Genomic DNA, 22,506 nt, shown 5'->3' with positions numbered 1-22,506 from the left:
TATGCTCATATAATGTGGTGTGTATGATACTAGCATGGATCCCAGGAAGCCTATTGATGTTGAGGTCAAAAGTTCAAGGTCACAATGACATGTTTTCATCTTACCCTTCTGCAGTCCTTGTAAACGCGATAACTTTAGTTTAACTTAACCTAGGCTCATATGATTTGGTGTGTATGATACTAGCATAGATCCAAGGATTTTTTAGTAGATTCCCAAGTATTGGTGGCTGCTGACCTCCCTTAGTTGTTCGCCTAGAAGAGTGTAGACATCATATGGCCTGGATATGCTCATAGTCGAGCACTTAGATGCATTGAATTTCATACCCCTGGTGCTAGCCCACTTGACGGGCTGTCAAGGTCCCTTTGTAGCAATTACTCATCGGAGGGGTTGGATATGGTATGGTAAAGTATACAATCATCAGCAAATAATCTTGCTGTACAGCAGATCGCTTATGTAAGGTCATTTATATATATATAGGATGAAAAAGTGTGGGCCGAGAACTGTACCCTGCGGTATACCGCTCAAGACTGGGAACCATTTTGATGTTTTGCCATTTACCAATATCCTTTGGAAGTGACGCATCAGAAAAGATCTTATCCACTCAAGATTCTTGTTGCGGATACGAAACATTTGTAGTTTCTGGAGCAGTTTCTGATGCGGAATAACATCAAATGTCTTGCTGAAGTCAAGGATAGCGATGTCACACGTCTCCTTACAGTTGTGGATTGAAGCAAGATCATGGATTGTAGCAATCAACTGTGTATCACATGAACTACCCTGCAGGAAAGCATGTTGGTAATCAGAAATGATCGAGTTCATGGAAATATGTTTTATCAGCTGGCTATCTAATATATGCTCCATTAGTTTACAGCATACACTAGTTAAGGATATGGGACGATAATTGGCTTTTTCACTCTTTATGCCCTTCTTGTAGATAGCTGCAATATTGGCCTTACACCAATCATCAGGAAGAAGTCCTTGGTTGTATGATTGCCTTAAGATGAATTGCAGAACAGGAGCTACATGTAGTTGTCTAGCTGCAATCTTGAGGATACGGTTTGGTATGTTGTCTGGACCTGCAGCTTTGAGGTATCCAGTTTATTCAACAATTTTATTATACCACTCGTTGCAATGTCAATCTCAGGCATCTCTGGGAAACTCCTTTGAGGTAGGTTAGGAGTCTGGCCAACATCTCTGGGAAATTCCTTTGAGGTAGGTTAGGAGTCTGGCCAACATCTCTGGGAAATTCCTTTGAGGTAGGTTAGGAGTCTGGCCAACATCTTTGGAGAAGACGCTTTGGAATTGCTCAGCCAACATGTCTGGTTTTCCTTGATTATCAGTAATGGTTTGGTTTCCAGTCTTAAGACTCTGAATCCCGATGTTATCCTTTCGTCTGGTTTTGATGTATTTCCAGAAATCCTTATAACCTGCTTCAGATAGATCTGATATGAATTCTCGTTGTGCCTTCCTAAGCTCTTTAAAGGAGAAATATGTTGATTATGAATATGGCCTCATTATATATATCAGTGGAAAGGTCATGATGTGGGGATTATCATTTGGTCATTCAAAAATAACGAAAGTAATACATTGGTGGAAATCGCCAATTAAAAAGCGCTAAAATGCCTGTCCGAAATATGCCTCCCATCGGTCTCTGAATTGACTCGAATTTGATGACGTGTATGAGTGTACGAGAGACGTGATTGGCTCTCCCACGTCAAGCTCCACTTGCATGCAAAACCTGTTGCGAGGGTACGTTTTCTCCACACTCACTGAATACTTTGATCACGAAATGAAAGAAAACCCAGAAGTTTATCTAGATTTTGGATTTTCAAATTGACGATTTTGAAGATGAAGAGAATGACGATGAAATTTCTAACTCTAGTGACGTGGATGGAGGTAAATTAGGGGAATTACGCCTATGATGATGAGTTGGACAATTCAACTTGCATGCCGATTCGCTACCAACTCAGGCAGCTGCTAGTGCTAGCTGCACGTACCGCGGGCCAAAATAAATCCATGAAAATTAATTCCAGCCTGACCATCCAGACAGAGTCTCTTCCCTCGGTCAATAAAATTTACTCTAAAGAAGGAAAATAATGATATAACTGTACTTACAAACAAGTGAATATATCCGAATCTGAAGGCAAATCAACTCAACGAATAGCAGCAGACGATATACACCGATGATAAACTTCACGTGGCTGGGATAAATTGTCACTCTTTCTGTTAGATATAATTTCTATCTCATTATTTTGACAAAATTACGAAACTCGGGGCATTATTTATCTATATAAAAATATAGTAACACCTCGTACTATTTTTAAATTACGATAAAACCTTTTTTGAAGCAAAAAGTTGAGGTAAATTAGAATTAGATGTAAAAGATCATCCCCAACATGCGTAGCTCGTATGTAATTGTAAACAAACCATCCAAAATGCCGATTGAGAGCTTTGCAACACGTGCATCTACTCTCTCAGCCAAGGCGAGCAAGCAATGTGTGTTTGTGATGGTTTGTTTACAATCACATAATTCTAAATTTTTTGACATTTCTACACAAAGAATTGAATATTTTAATTAATTTTTGTAATCGTGAACAGGATAGCTATATAACTAAACAATTGATGCGAGCGCGAAGCGCAAGCGAAAAAAATCGAGATTTAGACCTAAAAACGGGACACTCTGCTCTTGTTTTGTAAATCATGAAAAGTATGAGTAATAGGGGACCTTCCTACATTAATGAGCATAAAATTTTGATATTGTGCTCTGAAACTGGATAATGATTTACATAGAGAACAAGTTGAGTATCTGAATAAACATGCGCGCGCGTTTCAGATTTAGCCCTAGGCATTCTAAATACATCTTTTATCATGAAAATCGAAGCGAGCGTGAAGCGCGAGCTTAAACTATTTCATATTCCGATCTGAAAAAAGTAAATTTCAGCTCTATATTTCAAGCAGTTTGTAGGAAAATTGTGAGCTGGATATGGATTGCACTTAATAAAGAGCTGATATTTTTCATTATCATTACTTTGAGTTTTGACATAGGACCGGGACATCCTTATGACATGTCATCATATGAAAATGATGACTCTTCCTATTCCTCTTGCTAAACGCAAGGGACAGTGTAATTAATAAATCGTATTTATTAATGCCTAATGAGGGTGAGAAATCTGATGATATTATTTTCTGAGAACTGGACATTTCAAGCACTTTTGTGATTAGGAATGGGATGCATCAGTTAATCTATTTTTAACCATTAATGCGAGCGCAAAGCGCGAGCCAAAAAAAAAAAAAAACTGTCATGAAAAGGGGATTTTAAGTAGCTTGTTGTATAGTCAATATTGAGACATACATAACTCGCCAATCAAAATGCATGTAGTGTTATCTGATACGTTTTGACAATCATACCTGAAAAGGGATATTTTGAAAACTAAATGGAATACACGAAAATGATAGGTACCTGATAAATCAAAATTTGCGAGCACACAGCGCAAGCAGAAAATTTTAATATTCAGACCATAAAACTTTCATTTTTACAGAGCACTTTTAAAAATTGATTTGGAAACCACACAAAATAATGAAAGTTCGATTTCCGAGATGAAATGTATATTGTATATTGACTTCCAAACTTGATATTTAATCTCCATATTGAACAAGATATGTAAGTCACCTAACAGGGAATGCGAGTGCAAAGCACGAGCGAAAATTTTAGTGACATGAGAGATTCTTTTTATTTTCCAAGTCTTCCCCTCATCTTATTTTATTCACTCGTCTTCCTCCTCTTCTTTTTTCCTCTCTTTTCGCTCTTTTTTTTTCTTTCTTTCCTTTTTTTTCCTTTTTTTTCGCTCCGCCAATAGGGGGGGGGCCCGGGCCCCTCTGCCCCCCCCCCCCCTGGATCCGCCTATGCTTTTGAAATGGATGCCAAATAAAAAAAATATATCACTTTGGGGGAAAACACTTACATATCTGGAAGCCAATAAAGACAACTTTCAAATGACACCAAAAAGTTGGAAAACTATTCATGCTTGAGCGAGCACTGCCCACTGAAACAAAGGGTATGAAAATTGGCCATGGGTTGTAGGTGTACTTAGGAGACCTGCAAGTTATTGTGTTCGGAGGTCACATGGTAAGGTCAAAGTTTATTTTGAGGTCAACATTAAAGTTTACATGCAAGACTCTTATACAAATGTGATTCCATCCTAGTTTATTTCACAATAAAGTTCTGATACAATTCTGTTGCGTGCCCTAGCAAATCACAATATTTCTGGTTATTTCCGTAAGTGGGCAAGACGCAAAATCGCCTTATGCCTTGTTTGAAATAAATTTCATCTTATCTTTTCTTTTCAGATCGATGCCAATTGCAACAGCAGCAGAGGTAGAAGCTAATTTAGAAGAAATATACATGGTGAAAACAGTGGAAGTAAGAAGTGCATGTAATCAAATAGATTTTACATTTGAATTCAGGTTTATTTTTCTTATTAAAATATCAAGCCCACCCACCTCCACATAGAAAAGCTTAACACTGAAGAGAGCTTTATCATTTTTAAGTTAATCTCGATTTCACAAAACAGCTATGCACTTCCTGGCTGGTATTTTAATGAGGGAACTGATGATGAACCAATTTTTTTGTTTGTTTCATTACATGAAATATGAATATTTCAATATTCTCATTTCAATGTAAAACAAAGTTTGATTCTTCCCTGGATATGTGTAGCTGCGATTGTTGCAACCTACATGTATTGTGACGATTAAATGAAAAGCATCCTTTTTTGTCCAATCAGCAAAAATTGAAATTCTCTGTATTTCATATGATAAAATGCAAAAGAAATAGTGAGTGGCATCATCAATTTTTTCAACCATTTTGTGAACAATATTTGAAATTTAAAGATTAGTCATAACTTTCTTATTTTTCAACCAATTTTGATGAAATTTCCAGGATTAGGCTTATTTGAATTTTCTATTTTTATTAAAATAAAACCAACTTTTTGTTGAGGTGAACTGACCTTTAATCATTTGAATGTCAGCTTGTTTCTACAATAGTAGTAAATCAGAAAAAAGGTAATTTTTAATATTTTGTATCCATCTCTCATGGGATAAGTACAATTGAATCCTATTTTAATTGAAATTATTTTGTTATTTGGATTATTATTGTTGTCATTAGGGCCATGAGATCAATGCATTCACAATGGCTTAGTTTATTCTACATGGAGGTCATGCTGCATAAAAGTTGCTACACTACAATCTATTTTACAACTGCTACATATGAATTGCAAATTTGATTGAAATCTTGACTTTGAATGACTTGTGGGCAGTTCTTCTATTAGAAAAATTGATAATAAATAACTGATTACAAAACAAGCATTATGTAATGGAGCATTGAAGGAAAGATGATTTGATCAATTCTAGTTTATTCTTTTGAGGTGTCGTATAGATTCAGAATATTTTTTCAACCACTCATTTCATTTAACGTTATCACAACCATATAAAAATCTTTAGATGTTTATTTTATTTTCATTGTGCTTTATTTATTTTTTATTATACAAGGTGCTGATCTAGCCTTTTTTAGGGGCCGACTATTGTACAAAAGCCTTATGGCCCCTAAAATGGTTTTGTGTTCAACCTGGCTTGATCCGCCACTGGCTGTAAACCACTTTTTATTTTGAAATTTGTTGTTTCACTTGTAGAATTTCTGGGGAGTATACAACAATATTCCAGATGCCAGTGACTTACCCCTACGCTTCAGCTACCACCTGATGAGGGGTAATATAAAACCCCTGTGGTAAGACTATTTCCTATTAATGACTTATGAAATTTTTCATTTCCGGTGGTTCAATTGAAAAGCATGTCATTTTCAAAGGAATTTGAGCATCGTTTAGAATTGTATGATTTTTAAATAAGTCTAACAAACTATGTGTAGTTATTCTGTATGAAGAATAGTTTTATACCATTATCCATACAATATAAAGCGACAATTGAAAAAGATAAATTTCTGTTATTTCCAATCATTGTTTACAATATTTATGTTTGATATAAAATAAAATAAAAATAAAATAAAAAAGTTGATTATAATATTAGGTAAGTACTGAACTACTACCTAATACACCAGCTCAGGAAAATGCAGTGTGAAAAAAAGACAGTGTTCAAACATTTTTTAATATGGTATTGGTAAACATCTGGAAATCATGGTTTTGGAAATAGATTGATTAGTAAAAGTTGCATTTTTTTTAAATCAATGTGTTCAATATCACTGAGGCATTGTCGCTATAATGCATTCGTTAAATTTTTTATATTTTGGGGCGAGGTCATTTTTCTTTCTATGACAGTTTTATCAAAGCAAAAATGAGAGAGAAAAAAATATATGACACCATTGAGAAGATTTGAAAGTGCATCCACGGCCATGGCCTAGATGGCCTTGGAAATATTTAAATTCTTATTTTGACATATTAGAATAACATTAAAAGCACTGGTAATTTTATTTTAATAATATGTCCAAATATATGTCATAATATGTCAACAACAAAAAAAATTGTTTTGTTATTCTTTTTAATTATGCAATTTTTCATTGTTGGTTTTGCAATAAAATATTTCTTTGTGTATAAAAGGTACCGTTATTCCAAGTTTTGTATTTCAATAATTTTATTGGCATTGATTTCTGCATTTGTTTGATGTGTTTTTGTAGGGAAGACCCATGTAATGCACAAGGAGGAGATTGGAAATTCAAAGTTCAAAAGCAGAATACGGTAATTAGCCAGAAATTTCCTCTTTACTCTCATCATGCTTTATTTATAAATGGTTCAAGAGAGGACATTTCTCTTAGAACGTTATAAGGTGACTTCTGGTTGGTTGGTTGAAAAATGTCCTTTGGCTTGATTGTAAGTGTTTGATACCCTTGCATCAATTTCTGGCTTTGTGCTAAAATACATGAATTAGATTGGTGTCTTATCTGACCACAGGTCAGTATTTGGCCTTCTTAGTAGACTTGTTAAGAGGTTGAACGCTGCATTTTTTAGTACAAATGTCCCACTTGGCACAAATGCTCCTCAAGTCAAAAGAAAAAGATTCATCCAAAGAGACATGCTGTATCTATGCAAATAAGCAAGTAATTTGCATAAATTTGCATATTATGTCGATATAGTGAAAACAGGCATTTAAGAATATATATTTAACCAGAACTACTTTAAAATAGGAAACAAAGACTTTAGGTCAAAAAGGGAAGAAAATTGTTTTAAAATAATTGGGATATCCTTGTTTACTATTACCTAACTTACATAAATTATGAAAATTATAGTTTAAAAAAGAGTATTTTTTCATGAATCCTGAACTGTTTTATAAATAACAGCAATTAATGCACAATGTCAACATTCTACAAGAAAGATAATATATTAGCGAAAACATTGATATGCTTCATGACAGTACTAGTGTCTTAATTTGCTTAGAAAGAGGGCAAATATGTCAAAATGTATTACGTGATATTGCGCTAAAACGAGACCAAAACAAACCTCTATGTCACAGTCACACTCATGAATCCGACTATAAAGTGATCGATGGTATGTCATTCGAGATAATAAAATCCCAACACAATAGCTTCCATCGGCTTCTCGTATCGCTTTTGTTGGTGTGTATGCCACAGCGTAAGCTATGGGTATATACGAGTAAAATGCATTTCGGTATCGGTTAAACACCATTTGTTTTATGGCATCTCTTGGAAAACTGAGAGGAGACATTGCTTTGCAGGTTATTATAATGAAGCTCTGGCACATCATGACGAATGTACCCCCACCTCAATCCATATTTTAACTTTATTAAAATATCTATCTTTTGGAGACCCCGAAATGGCAAAACTGGATTCCGGCTACTTTACAAAGCCAGTTTGACTTGTATTATCGACTTGGAAAAGAATTATGATACATCAGTCAACATGTTTCCTATGTAAAAATGAAATATTTTTAGTGCACCTATCGGAAGAAAGATGCATTTCTACTACACAGTAAAGCCGCTTTACATTCTCCTCTTGGAAAAACAGAAAAGGCATTGTTTTATATCCTATGAAAATAAGTTAGTGTACATTACGGGGGCCTGTCGAATTTGCCCCACCCTGATTTTATTTTGACAATGTATATTAAAAATATTGTCTTAATGAAGCACTCATCTGGAAAAGGGCACTTATTAAAAGCAGCATCTGTAACGATAGAGGAGGCCCTGGCACTGGAAGCAGGGGCTGAAGCACCCCCAAGATTTTTGGGGAGGGGGTATTGCGTGTATTATTCTCCATATACAGCACCCCCTGGAATTCCGGCAGATGTGACAAAACGAAAAAAAAAACGTTACCAAAATAATTTATTTTATCAGGATTTATCTTCATTTAATCCTTATGCCTCCTGGACGTTCATGAAAATAGAAGCTGATTTAATATTCAGCAAAAGCACCCCTATTACAGATGGGGCGATATGAACATGCAGATATTTTAAATAGACTAATAGAGTCAAAGAAAAGTGATGCGGCTACTTTGAAAAGCAACATAAATAATAAAGGGTATAGGCTTCAATGTACCAGGACCTCTTTGTCTTTTCTTTTTTTTCAAAATATCAGAGGAAATGATAGCAAAAATTTCGAATAAAAATTATATAACTCTTAATATTGAGAAAGGGATGGGGAGTACCTTCGAGAGGCTCTTAATGGGATAAGGCTTCAGTTACCAGAACGTCAATGCATGTAACATGCATATCAATGTTTTATTTTTCTCCATAAATTGACATAATAATGTTACATTGATAACAATAATATAAATACAAAGTAAGAACTAAGCATAAACAAGAAAATGTTTGAAGTGCAGAGTTCCTTAAATAACATCGTATGTAAGTAACTCGTTTGACTAAAACATGGCTCAAAATAAGCTTTCACAGAAACCTTTTCTGTCTTTCTCTAATTTTTCCAAGAGCAGAAGAGGTTTCATAAATATAAAATTTGTTTTGCTAAATGTGGCATCGCAGCATTTAGGAAACTCTTAAAGTTTCAGACTGTGAACTCTAAAAGTTTCTTTAACTGTGGGACCAACGTTTGTAAATATAATCCCCATGTTTATGTTAGAAGAGAATCAATTCAGTTGATACTAGCAATTAAATAATACACAGTCTTGAACTATATAATTATACTAGTTGTAATGAGCATAATATTAAAAGTTGTATCTACACCCAACAAAATGTTCTATCTGTATTCACTTTTCTCTTCATGTCATAATATGAACGTTAATTTTAGTTTTGCCACATTTTAATTGGGAATCAGGTATAAACTGCGAAAATTAGCCATTTTATGTTTGAATTTGCATATTGTTTGGTAATTTATGCATAATTTATACATAATTTATGCAAATTAGACGACAATATGGATGGTTAACCAGCCCGTTAGTAAATGTTTTCTTTTCCTACATTCATAAAAAGTTAGTACTTAGTAAAATGCCTAATTTTAGTGATTAAAATTTTTACACTATTCATGGAATTAGTATCTAGGTTAACTCATTAATATGTATTTATGGTAATAAGTGGTCATTTGCATAGATGTAGTGAATCCCTTGTGCCTGAATACTTTCTAATAACCCTGTTTAAAACATATATCATTATTTATTAAATTCAGATCATTCAAAATCACACAAAAGCTTAAAATAGTACTAATTTGCATAATTTATGGAAATTATGCACTAAAAATATCACAAACAAATGAATTTAATGCAAATATTGAATATTAAAAAGAAATAGTTTTCTCATGTACAGTTTCCTTTCCTTTCATCATAATTAGATTTTCCCGAGCAAGACATGTTTTACTATTAAGGCGGTTTTTCTAATGTTCAAAGCATTTTGCAGTTTTATGCATAAATTACGGTAATTAGAGATTATTTGCATATTTCAAAAGTTTGTTTGTCCAATGTCTTTCCCAAACCCTAAGACACATTCCTACCATTTATTATTTACATACCACATTTATTGATAGTTTTATTCAATTTAGATTATCCAGAATCATTTGAAAAAGGGGCACTTTTTATTGAAAATGTGTACAATTTATGCAAATTAGGCAATGAAATGTATGGTTACCGCATTCTTTTATTCATTAGTTTTCTTATGCTACTTCCACAAACGCTTTGCATCAAATTTGACATTTTTATGAAGTATCTTTTCATTTTTACAAGTGTTTTCAGTAAATTACTCATTTTAGAGGCTAATTTACATAATTTTATGCTAATTAGGGTTAATTTGCATAGATACAGAGTGTCTCTTTGGATAAAAATGTTCCAATGGGTTCAAGGAATATACATGCCAAGAGGCACATTTGTACTAAAAAATGCAGCGTTCACCCCTTTTTTTGCAGTAAACAAGTCTACTATCTATGATGTATTGTTATATATTGCAGTCATGTTGCTCATACTTTACACCAGCATTAATGAATCAGACAGAGGACAAGACTGAGTTTTGCATAATTTCTTGGGCATTAGCACAGAGGATTATTGTTTTTTTTTTCATTCTTTCTTCCTTTTTTGGGGGGGTGCAATGTTAATGACAGCTAACCTGATTTTGAACATAAATGTCTGGAACTGTTTTTATTTCCTGTTATTGTGTGGTTATAATCATGTTACATTCTGTAATAGCTTTTTCTTCATTTTATTCCTGTTCCCCTTCATACAGACCAAATTATGGAAAGAGGTACTACTAGCAACGATAGGGGAACAGTTTTCAACCAGTATATCACCAGGTGGGAAATTATTGTTTAATGTTGAACTTCTTTACCTGTGCAAAAATATAAGGCCATGAAATTTCTGATGGGTAATTAAAACAATTTCACAAGCTTTTCTTGGTCTAATGATCACAAGCAAACAAGGCATTATGCAAAATCATGTCCACATGGAGGCATTAGCCTTGCCTTCTTTGCATTGTTGCAATTCAATTAGCTTTATGTTTAAATTAGTAATGGCTTTTTTGTCTATTTTGATAAGTCAAACTATACTTCTTGTATGATAATTTCTCATCAACATTTGATATAGTAATGCTAAATTGTAATTTTCAGAACCTAGATATAAACTAGTCTTTATGTACCAGTCTGTTTATGTTGATGAAATACATGTACAATGAAATACATTATTGACCGGTGTGTTGGCTTAGTTGGTAAAGCGTCTGTCTCACAACCGGGAGGTCGGGATTTTAAGCCTCGGCCACGTCAGACCAAAAGACATGAAAAGATGGAGTTACTGCTGAACCTGTTTGGCGTTTAAAAATTCAAGGCTCATTGATCTGGCACTACACTGCTGGGCCCACGATCAATTGGGCAAAAAGAATTTCTGGAGTATTTCTAATTCAGTTTTCATTATGACCAATAAAATAGAATATGGATATGGAGTTTTTTAATTGATAAATGAAGTAAATTAATGAATAAATTATGATAAATTGTTTCATACACTTTTCTGTGCTTCCATAAGCTTAACTTTCATTAACTAATGACATTCCCATTTTTCATGTAGATGATGAAATCTGTGGAGTGAGTGTGAGTATAAGGAACACCAATGATGTCATACAAGTATGGAACAGGTACTCTCGGTTTTCTGAGCAAGCTTTAATAGTTGACAAGGTCCAGACCCTAACTCCAGACATAGATTTCAGGGCAACTTTCTACAAACGTAAGTTCATTGAGACGTGCACCCTTCAACCTTCTCTGACATCTAATAGTTGCCTCCAAGCATTCATTTTTTCCAGATAATGCCCTGAGTCAATAGATATCTATGGACCCAAGAACTTTGACCTAGGCAGACTCACCCATATTTGTCAGTTTTATAGATCATCCTTGGGCTTGCTTTATTATTACAATCATCATTTATTAGATCAAATCTTCCAAATATATGAACATTCACACACAAAAAATTTCAACATGGACAGTTCTACATGCTGGGTGAAAATGGGTCATAAATAGCTGTTGGTATCAGCATCAGTTTTGAAGAAAAGGGATTATGTGGAGGAGAAAGACGAGGATATACAAATTTGATGTGGGAAAAATAGTCCTGATAAAAGGTGAAAACTAATATCCCTTCCTGGCTCTCTAGTATGCTTTTCACACTGTACTTTTTTTTCTTAACCCCGGGAAATTGGTGGGGCTAAGGGGGGGCCTTAGCCTTAGCCCCACCAATATTCCGGGGTTAAGCTTAGCCCACTTCGTTTTCACACTATGTTTTAGCAAAGTGGGCTAGCGCGGTAAATAGTACGGTACTATCTGGCCCTGCAAAAAAGCAGGGTTAGCCGGCTCATTGTGGTGCTAGCACCATAATTCCGGTGCTAAGAGATGCAGTGTGAAACAAAACTGGGCTAAGGAAAAGTGGGGCTAAGCAATAGCCAATCACAGAAGTCAAAATTGCACGTTAATCACGCTCTGTATGGTAAAATCATCAATATTCATGAGCTGTGGGATAGTCCGGGGTTAAGTCGTTAACCCCGGCTAAGCAGATAGTATGGGGTTAAGAAAGACAGTGTGAATCCAAAAAAAAGATAGTATGGGGTTAAGGATAGTCCGGGGTTAAGGATAGTATGGGGTTATGGAAATGCAATGTGAAAAGCATATAGGTCTTTTCAATGATCAACTTTAGGGGGTGTTTCACAAAAACTAAAGTATGACTTAGGGTCGCACTTAAATGCCTAGTTGGGTGTGGTATAAAAGCGTCCTTGCATTGGTCAGATCATGCCAAGAGGACGGGGAATACTGCAGATTGCATGTTGCATATCACATACGCGTTGGCATTTAAGTGCGACTCTAAGTTATACATAAATCTTTGTGAAACACAGTGATCCTGTATAGATTGTTTTCAGTGTTTGCCAAAATGTAAAAATGTCCCAGTTTTGAAAAGTAACTGTAAAATTAGGGTATTTCATGGAACACCTGTGTGACATACAGTTTGACAATGTGTTTGTTTGGATGTATTAACAAATATATGTGACTCTTTTGCTATTATTCTAACAATTAATTTTGATTATTTTTTTCTCTACAGCACACCATCAACGTGAATCATTTGAGAAGAATAGACCTTAGACATTCTGTTGTTTTTCACTCTTACTGTTAGGCTTTGTGTACTTCCAATGATAAAGAAGATTGAATTGGAAGCACCCCAGATGGCTTCAGTCGGCTACCATCCATCCTTGTTGATCTTGTGCAATATTTTTAACTGCTTAGGTCGGCCATATCACTGAGCTGAGTGATAAAGAGCTACATTCAGTTTGTTGGCCTGTTAGAAGACATATAGATATGATTTAGTCAAACCTGCCCAATGGGCCAAGCATGTGAAGTCTGAAAGCAAGCCTACGTTAGCCAGGACAGGTGGAATTCTTCACATTGAGTTTCATGAATTTTACAACAGGTACCATATGAGTTTGAAATATATGAGGTCAGGATGATGAAGGATTATGGCAGGTGGTTTCATGCTGAAGAAGTAAGATACTAATAGCTAGCCTTACATTTGCATGGAAACATGAAGTCCAAACTTGTTGATTTAAAAGCCCAGTGATGGCATAGAGATGTGGCCATTTGGTGTAATAAAACCACTCCCTGCTATGCCAGCAGTGTGTACTGTTGCAGTAGATAAATTATAATGTTTTAAATGTGAATAAGGTATTTTGAAAATGAATGTGCTCACTGCCACAACGTTCATGATACACTTATTTTTTATTATAAAATAGGTGTATTATTTCAAGCATCGCGATTGGCCAATACGCGTCACATGACATCCAACTTTTTTTGTGCACTGCACGGCAGTGCAAAAGGTGTGCAACGAAAATTGACATTGCACGCTCAAGCAGACTAGTGCGGTAGAAGTCCCGGGAGAAGTTCAACAAAACTGTACTGTAACTTTTTAAGAATTTGTTTCTGTGTTGCTATTTTATAAAACAAATAATGCACTTGCTCTGTCATGTGTAAAAGTAAATGCAGAGAAAGCTTGGTTTCTTCAGATGGTGCACACTGGGCACTCGCCGCCAGCGGCTCGTGCACAGTGCAGCACCTATCTGAAGAAACCTCGCGTGCTCTGCATTTCCACTAACGCACTCGGCTGCATGCATTTTTTGTATATTATCTTCTTTGCAGGGATATTCACACCAGCCTATTTTTTAACACTAAATGTATTTAATTCAATGAAGCAGTAAAATTATGCTTGATGAGTTTTGATATATATAACTTCAGATTAAGCTTTGGGAAAATTTACTTTATAGTTGACCTCCATGATTTCTAGTGCTGTTATCGGTAAGAAAATTCTCTGTCGATATATTGGTAAAAATATCTAACCGATTTTGACGAACGAACATTTTATTTATAGGCCGGTTTTGAATTTAAATTGAATGCGCCACGGCAGTTTAGACAAGGCCGCACCCCGTCCATGTCTGTGCCGTAGCTTTTAGGCTACGCAGATTGTGCACTGTCGGTGTCCGTATAACTTGCTTACATTTCTTAAGTTACGAACATGACGAAACGAATAACACCCATACAAAGGAAAACTATTATGACAGAAAACCCATAAAAAGAAAGAAATTACTTTACCTGTAACGGTTTCGAATCTTTTATTGTCTAGCTGATATTTTAAACTCTAAATGTCCAAACCAGCAACAAATTATTTAATGTTCATGATTCCCAAATTCACCTGGTTTGCAGAGGCCAGCCCTCGTGCACGCGCCCTTGAACATCCAGCGCTGTCATTGATTGGCCCTATCCAGCCCAATAAATTACCAATCATAGCCGTCAAGTTTGTCACAAATGAAACTTTTGTGGTGTGCGAGACAGCCTCATAGCAATAACATCGCTAACAGCTGGAGCAATTAGACCTTTATAACTGGCCCGCATTATCGACAACGAGAGAAAAGTTCTCGATAATCGCTAAGTGGCAAAAACATGCGATAATCTACAGGACAAGGATAAAGAGTTTATCGATAACAGAACTAATGATTTCAAAATTTAGTAAGACTCTATGAATACAAAATGTATATTAGTTTATGAAATTATATTTTATTTATTCATTTTAATATTTTGTGAAGTATCTGCTGAAGTGAGTACATAATCCATAGTCTAAAAATTTGGATGGATTTGATTTTTAGAGAATATGTATTGATATTACATATTCACATAATGTTCACATTTAAGAGACATTCAACAAAAAATATATCCTTGTGCCAGTGGTATATTCTACATGCAGTATAAACATGTGAGACATTTTTGGTGTATTTTATTTTAAATTGTAGGTTTTAAAATACAGTCTGTGGACATCTCTTTTTAATAGGTAGCCTAGTGTAATTGGACATATGATATGTATACTACATTATTCCTGGTACTTGTATTATGAAACTAGATTAAAGAGATGAATTGTATTTATTATTCATATGTTGCTGGCAATGCTGTGTCTGTCTAACATTAGATTAGGTATTCTGTTAAATGAACAGACAGGATATTTTGCTCAGAAATGTAAAATATAGAAATAAATGAGATAAAATCAATAGTATGATAAACAAAATACATCTTGTATGCTGTTCCCTGCTGAATGGAAGTAACAGTTAGAAACTTCTATCATGCAGAATCCTCCTAGGCTGACTAGCAGTCCCCTCTTAGTGTAAGTTGTGTTTGCAAACTCATTTTAGATGATGTGAAGACACAATTTTAGATATAATATGACTCAATTCAGGTTTTTAGGAGACAACCAGTTCATAACCATCATATTTCACATGCATGCATGCACCAGTATTCTCTCAGTGTTATGATTATGTAACACAACCATACATTATGTGCTGCTCAGGGTAGGGGAATGTTGTAAATTTGAAAGAACAATAATTTTGCCCTTAACTGTTGTGAGAAATGAGGGAATGCGAAATAAGGTTGAGTGGGTTTGCTGTGCACAATCACATAGAAATACTTTTGCATCACAGACCTAAGCTCCCCACCAGCTGACAGAAGTTTACTTATACATGATAGTAAATGGAAAAGCATGAAATGGGAGTTTGGGGTTTGATCTTTGTTGAGCTTCTACAAAAGAACTATATTATTTTCTTTGAGTCTAGAGTGATTTTTTTCATAGTTCCTAAAGAAAGATTACAGCATACCTTATTTATTGGGGTCTTTTTGTGATAACCCTCAGAGAGTGGCAAAGGCTTTGTTCAGTCTGACATGAATTGTGTCCTTTTGTTCATAATGCTTCATTACAATATGTGTGTGTTTCATGCCAAATTCAAAAGTTAATTGTTTTCATTCTAAATATTACAAATATTTTGTAATTTTGTAAAATATATTGAAATCATTCTGGGCACACCTAAAAGGTCTAATAATATTATAATATGTATTTTGAAGTTCATTTGAAATTTCTATTTGCCTACTTTTACCAGGTAAAATAATGTTGAGAGAACAACTGGAATTTTTAACTTAAAATTTTAGGGCTATTTTATAGCTTCAGACTTAACTGTTTGTTGGGAATAGATTTACCATCTGTTTGCATGATTGTTGTTTACATTTTTAGCATTTTGTTTTTCAAACTGTTTTGAAAGCCAACAATTTTAGCTGTAACCTATCAAGAACTGCAATCCGTCCTTGCTGTTAACAGTTAAATCAGTGTGTGAAATGATTTTCCCTTGCATTGCTCGAATGTGTGTAGTCAATGTCATAATTTTTTTTCACAGGAACTAAAATGGACGAGAGGGAGAGAGAGAGAGAGAGAGAGAGCTATCATTGAAACACCACACATTACTTTCCTTCTTAGATGGTATGGTATTAACTTAACAAGTGACTATCTGTCTGTAGATAAATGCTATTCTTTGCTCGAGATGAGGAGGTATTTATCACATTGCTAGAGAAAAAGGGGAAATTTTATCAAAATATAAGTCTTTTTTTTTCTTCTTTATATACAGTGGTTTGTGACTGCAGAATTTGCAGAATTACTGTCTTTCAATTTACCCTCCATACATGTAATTTGAATGAACTAATTACTATTAATCTTTTCACATGGATTTGTCCTTGAGTATTTAACAGTTTTCTTTAGACATAATTGTCAATTTGGTTTTCATTACTCAAGTGGTCATGTATTTCCGACATACTCCCCTCTACATGTTTTTTTTTTTTTTTGAGGGGGGTGGGGATGTATACGAGTGAAAGATAATTAGAACTTGCACTTTTAAAACCCAAATTTGACTTGACAACTCATATCATTTGAATGTTTGTATTCTTTTTGGTACAAAAAAAGTATCAATGGATAGTGCACTTGTAGGGTGAAAGAAATATTGTTATTGGAATCTTAAAAGGTAGAGAATGGATTGTTCTTTGTTTCAGCAGTTATTGACGACAAGCATTTTAGGAAAAAATAACATAACTCAGTGATATTTAATATGCCTTAGGATGCCATACGTTCCTCAAGTATTATATTTAGGATTTATGTTTATATCTCACATCAGTATTTGGCTAGTTTGGTTATAGCTGTTATTTTAATTGTAAATTTGTTTGGAGTTTAGATTTAGTATGTAGAATGTTCATAGTGTATTTTGAAATCCCTTTGTATTTGGTTGTAGTCACTCACTTATGTTATATACCATTTGGAGCACATGATTTTTTAATTTTGTTTGATTATGACTGTTATAATGTTAGTCAATGATATCATAAATGTTCTTCAATCCTAATTGCTTTGTCCTCTTTCTTTCTCTCTCTCCCTCTCTTTCTTTTTCTCTCTCTCTCTGTAAATTTCTATTATTTGAATAGAAAATCTTCTCTTTCTTCCAACTCTCACCCTCTTTTTTTTTCAAAAGATATTGTTCTCTTTCATTTTACCAAATTGATAATATGAAACATGGAATGTTGATTATGCGATAAAGAATCTAGGACAGTAAAAAAATAAATGTGTTCATTGTGCATCTATTTGAAGTTCATAAATTAAATTTTTAAGAAATGACACACAAAAATTTTAAAATACCAACATTTTTAATGGCCATCAATATGTATAGATCTTGAATAATTTGCCAATGAATGTTGTTGTACATGTTTTATCTCATATTTTTAGACTTTATTTTTGTATGTACATGCTGGTCGGAAGAACAGACTGAATTATTAATTTGTGTGTTCATAACAGAAATATATTTTTGTAAGAGGTTTGGGTGTTTTATGCATTGAATTTATTTGCATGATGGATTGTAAAAGCTTCCAGGTATTGAATGAATTGGAATTTTGAAATTGGGGTATATTTCCCTATGTTCCATGAACGAATAATGGCTAATACATGTCCAAGAGTGTATTTTATCAAGTAAGATGTACACTAGTTAAATTTCAATTCGAGCTTTATTAGTATGATATCAAGGTACTAATACACAAAATTAGGTTTGGCAAGAAATACATACAATTTGTGCTTTTAAGCTCTTTGATACCAGTAAGTAATTAAGCATTTATTATAAAAAGAAACCACAAATAATCACTCTACCAAAAAGATCAACCATCAGATTTTCACAAAGATTTAATCAATAGAAAAATATATGATTGTCAATAAAATTCTGTAAGATTGGAATGTTAGAATGATATTTCAGTATGATTCATATTACTAAAAATTTGCCAAAGTATTTGACATGCTTTAATGTGACTTATACCTAATGGGATATTGAATGGTCAAGTATTGCACAGTGCAGATTTTAGTCATGATATGAATTGATGTTTAGATGTTTGAACTTCAAACTTTTATTTATGTGATTTTAATGTCATATGCCTTTAAAATTCAAGTCCACCCTATCAAAAAGGTTGGTATGATAAATTAAGAGGAAAATCAAACTAAAATAACACTAAAACTTCCTCAGAATATGATGTAAAATAAGACAGTTTTTAAAATTTTGCTTATATTTCACAAAACAGTTCTACACAACACAGTCATATGCAACTGAGAGAGTTGATGATGTCACTAACTCGCTATTTTTTAATATTTATTCTTGAATTATGCAATATTTCATATTTTGCAAATTTGACAATAACAAGACTCTTCATTAAATCACAACAGGTTACAATAATGCAATTACTCATATTCAGGGAGAAATCAAACTTTGTTTCACATTGTAATGAGGAAAAAGTAAATATATTTCATAGTGATAAGAGAAAGTGAGTGGATCATCAGTTCCCTAATTTGCATACCGACCAGGATGTGCTTATACTTTTTGATGAAACTTTCAGCATGAGACTTGTTTGATTATTCTTTTGGTGTTCAAATCAACTTTTTGTGTTGGACTTGCCATTTAACACTAGCTATGGTGTTTTTTCTTCTCTTTAAGGAATTAATTCATTACTTGCAAAAGAAAAGATGACTACCCAGGTATGATTTTACACTGGTTCCATTTTTGTCTCGTCTGCATAGCAAAGCAAGACTATAGATGCCGCTTTTCTGCAGAAAGTATATGGACCTAGTTCATAAAACTTAGACATGAGGGTAATAGTGTATCACTGAAGATCCTGCCTGAGTTTCAATTCACATGATTAAGGTCAAAGGTCACTTAGGGTCAACAAACTTTGGCCATTTTGGGGATATTTGAGGAATTGTCATCATAACTTTGAAATTTCATGGATCTAGTTCATGAAACGTAAACATATGAGCAATCAAGTATCCTTGAACATCCTGTGCGAGGTTCAGGTCACATGATCCAGGTCAAAGGTCATTCAGAGTCAAATAACTTGGGTAATGTTGGGAGAATTTATGGAATTGTCATCATACATGTAACTAAAAGTTTATGGATCTAGTTCATGAAACTTGGACATAAGAGCAGCAATGTATCCCTGAATACCCTGTGCATGTTTCAGCAACATGGCCAAGATCAAAGGTCATTTAAAGGTCAATGAACTCTGGCGGTGTTGGGAGTATGTGTTGAATTGGCATCATAATTTAGCAAGTTATAGATCTAGCTCATGAAACATCGACATAAGGGTAATCAACTATGAATGATTGCTTTGCACATGTCTTAGGTCATATGATCATGGTCAAAGGTCATTTTGTGTCAATGGACATAATATTCTATTATCATATTAATGTTTTCTTCTGTGAATAATTATTCATTAGCTGTTTTCAAAGTCAGCACTGCTGTTATATCGAATTGCGTAATGCTGGCGAGACTGCCAGAGGTGTTCTACTTATGATTGGAACAGAAATGCATGTTTTTTGTTTTTTTTATTTTTAGCCATAATATTCAAATGATAATAAAACATAGAGGTAAATTGTCAAGTAGCCTACATGGAGGTAGTCTTTATAGATTCTGAGATTACTTCTCGTTTTGCCTCCATTAGCATGCAGGGAGGTACGAATGTCCTCCACTTCTGTCGGTCCTGGGCCAATTTCTGTATAGTTTCCCATGTGTGCTTTAGATTCTGAGATGGATGATATTAAAATCAAACTTTTGCAAAATACCAGTGCTGTATACTATTAACCTCTATGTATAAAGATCTGTTGTGAACTCTGGGCCTTATTGAACATAGTAAAATCATATGAAAGATGGAACATATTCATGTGACAATGCAAAGAGAACAATCTTTGTTTAACTTAATGTCACCATTTCCCAACATTCAATAGATGACAACATTTAATCAGGTTAATGCTAATGTGAAGTTACCAACATTATTTTTATTAGCAATTCATTGGTGATTTTAATCTTTAATGTCATTGCTTCATGTGTAATTTGTTTGAAACTCAAGTGCTGAAATATTCTTCAACCTGAATGTGATCTAAACTGACATTTTACACCTGTAGCTTAATAGTATACCATTTTATATAATACCTAAGTATAAGTTAAAAATGAACATTGACAAATATTTATTGTAGTAAATCTCTATCATATCTTTATTTTGTTACATTATATTATTGTCCTTTTGAGAATATTAATTGACATTCTACATATTTACAGTATGTATTTCATTGTCTTTTAAAGAATTGATTTCATGCATTCCCATGTTATTGTTTATCTTGTTCCATTTGATATAATGATGGTTTATGTTGGACATTATAAACAGAGGTTGATACTGAACTCTGATGGCAATTGCTAGATATGTTTTTGGTAATTACACAATTTATCTTGATTGAATAAAAGAGAAAAATCCAGCAAGCATAACACTGAAAATTTCATCAAAATCGGATGTAAAATAAGAAAGTTATGGCATTTCAATTTTTTGCTTAATTTCACAAAACAGTTATTTGAGGTCCAAAGGTCAAGGTCACAGTGACATGTTTTTATCTAATGCGATAACTTCAGTTTAAATTAATCTAGGTTCTTGTAATTTGGTGTGCATGATTCTAGCATGGATCCCAGGAAATCTATTGATTTTGAGGTCAAAAGGTCAAGTCGCCACCTTCCACTTTTCTTGCTTGACCAATAACTCAATTTTCCGCGTTACAGGCGGGCATATTTTGTGCTCGCACAAGCGACACTCTTGTCACTGATTAAAAGCAATAGATTTCATGTTATTTATGACTGAAATAGTCTTGCTGACAATTCCATCGAAAAAACAAAAAATACATCGCGCAATCGACGGCTGAGATCTGAGGGGGGCTATGCAATTTCAAAGTAGCCTGGGCTATATAGGGTAAAGGTTTTGCCTTTGATGATTGAGGTAACATCATTTGACACTGAACTGATAATTTAAAGCAGGAAACTAAAGGTGTACTAATATGCACAACAAATAATTTGTTTCATTTTTGTCTCGCCTGCATAGCAGAGCGAGTCTATAGGCTCCGTTTTTCCGACAGTGGCGGCAGTTAAAATTTGATGTTGACGCCGCCGCCTTTGGAAAAGCAGTGCCAACATCAAATCTTAACCTAAACTTAAGTTTTTGTCTCACCTGCATAGCAGAGTGAGACTATAGGCGCCGCTTTTCTGGCGGCGGCGTCAACACGAAATCTTAACCGAAGGTTAAGTTTTTGAAATGACAGCATTACTTAGAAAGTATATATACTTAGTTTATGAAACTTGGCCATAAGGTTAATTAAGTATTACTGAACATTCTGCCTGAGGTTCAGGTCACATGACCAAGGTTAAAGGTCATTTAGGGTCAATGAACTTAGACCATGTTGGGGGAATCAACATCAAAATCTTAACCTAAGGTTAAGTTTTTGAAATGTCATCATAACTTAGAAAAAATATGGACCTAGATCATGAAACTTGGACATACGGTTAATCAAGTATTACTAAACATCCTGCTTGAGTTTCACGTCACATGACCAAGGTCAAAGGTCATTTAGGGTTAATGAACTTTGGCCAAGTTGAGGGTATCTGTATAATTACCATCATAACTTTGATAGTTTATGGATCTGATTCATGAAACTTAGACATAATAGTAATCAAGTATCACTGAACATCCTGTGCAAGTCTCAGGTCACATGACCAAGGTCAAATGCCATTTAAGGTCATTGAACTTTGGCCAAATTGGGGGTATTTGTTGAATTACCATCATAACTGAAATTTTATTGGTCTAGTTCACAAAACTTGGACATAAGAGAATCAAGTATCACTGAAC

General features: G+C 34.2%; 1 protein-coding gene across 1 annotated transcript; it reads left to right on the top strand.

The window, feature by feature from the left end:
- The first annotated feature begins 4,348 nt into the window (after positions 1 to 4,348).
- LOC129257116 (eukaryotic translation initiation factor 4E type 3-B-like) lies at positions 4,349 to 15,367 on the top strand. The gene is made up of 6 exons (XM_064097230.1): positions 4,349 to 4,420; positions 5,685 to 5,779; positions 6,680 to 6,740; positions 10,674 to 10,740; positions 11,504 to 11,659; positions 13,016 to 15,367. The coding sequence occupies exons 1-6, from the start codon at positions 4,352 to 4,354 to the stop codon at positions 13,054 to 13,056; spliced, it is 489 nt and encodes a 162-aa protein (XP_063953300.1). The 5' UTR covers positions 4,349 to 4,351; the 3' UTR covers positions 13,057 to 15,367.
- The last annotated feature ends 7,139 nt before the right edge of the window (positions 15,368 to 22,506 follow it).

The sequence above is a fragment of the Lytechinus pictus genome, chromosome 3 (genome assembly GCF_037042905.1).
Source record: "Lytechinus pictus isolate F3 Inbred chromosome 3, Lp3.0, whole genome shotgun sequence".
Lineage (NCBI taxonomy): Eukaryota > Metazoa > Echinodermata > Echinoidea > Temnopleuroida > Toxopneustidae > Lytechinus > Lytechinus pictus.
The sequence above is the reverse complement of the archived record's forward strand: the minus strand, read 5'-3'. Positions and strand labels throughout refer to the sequence as shown.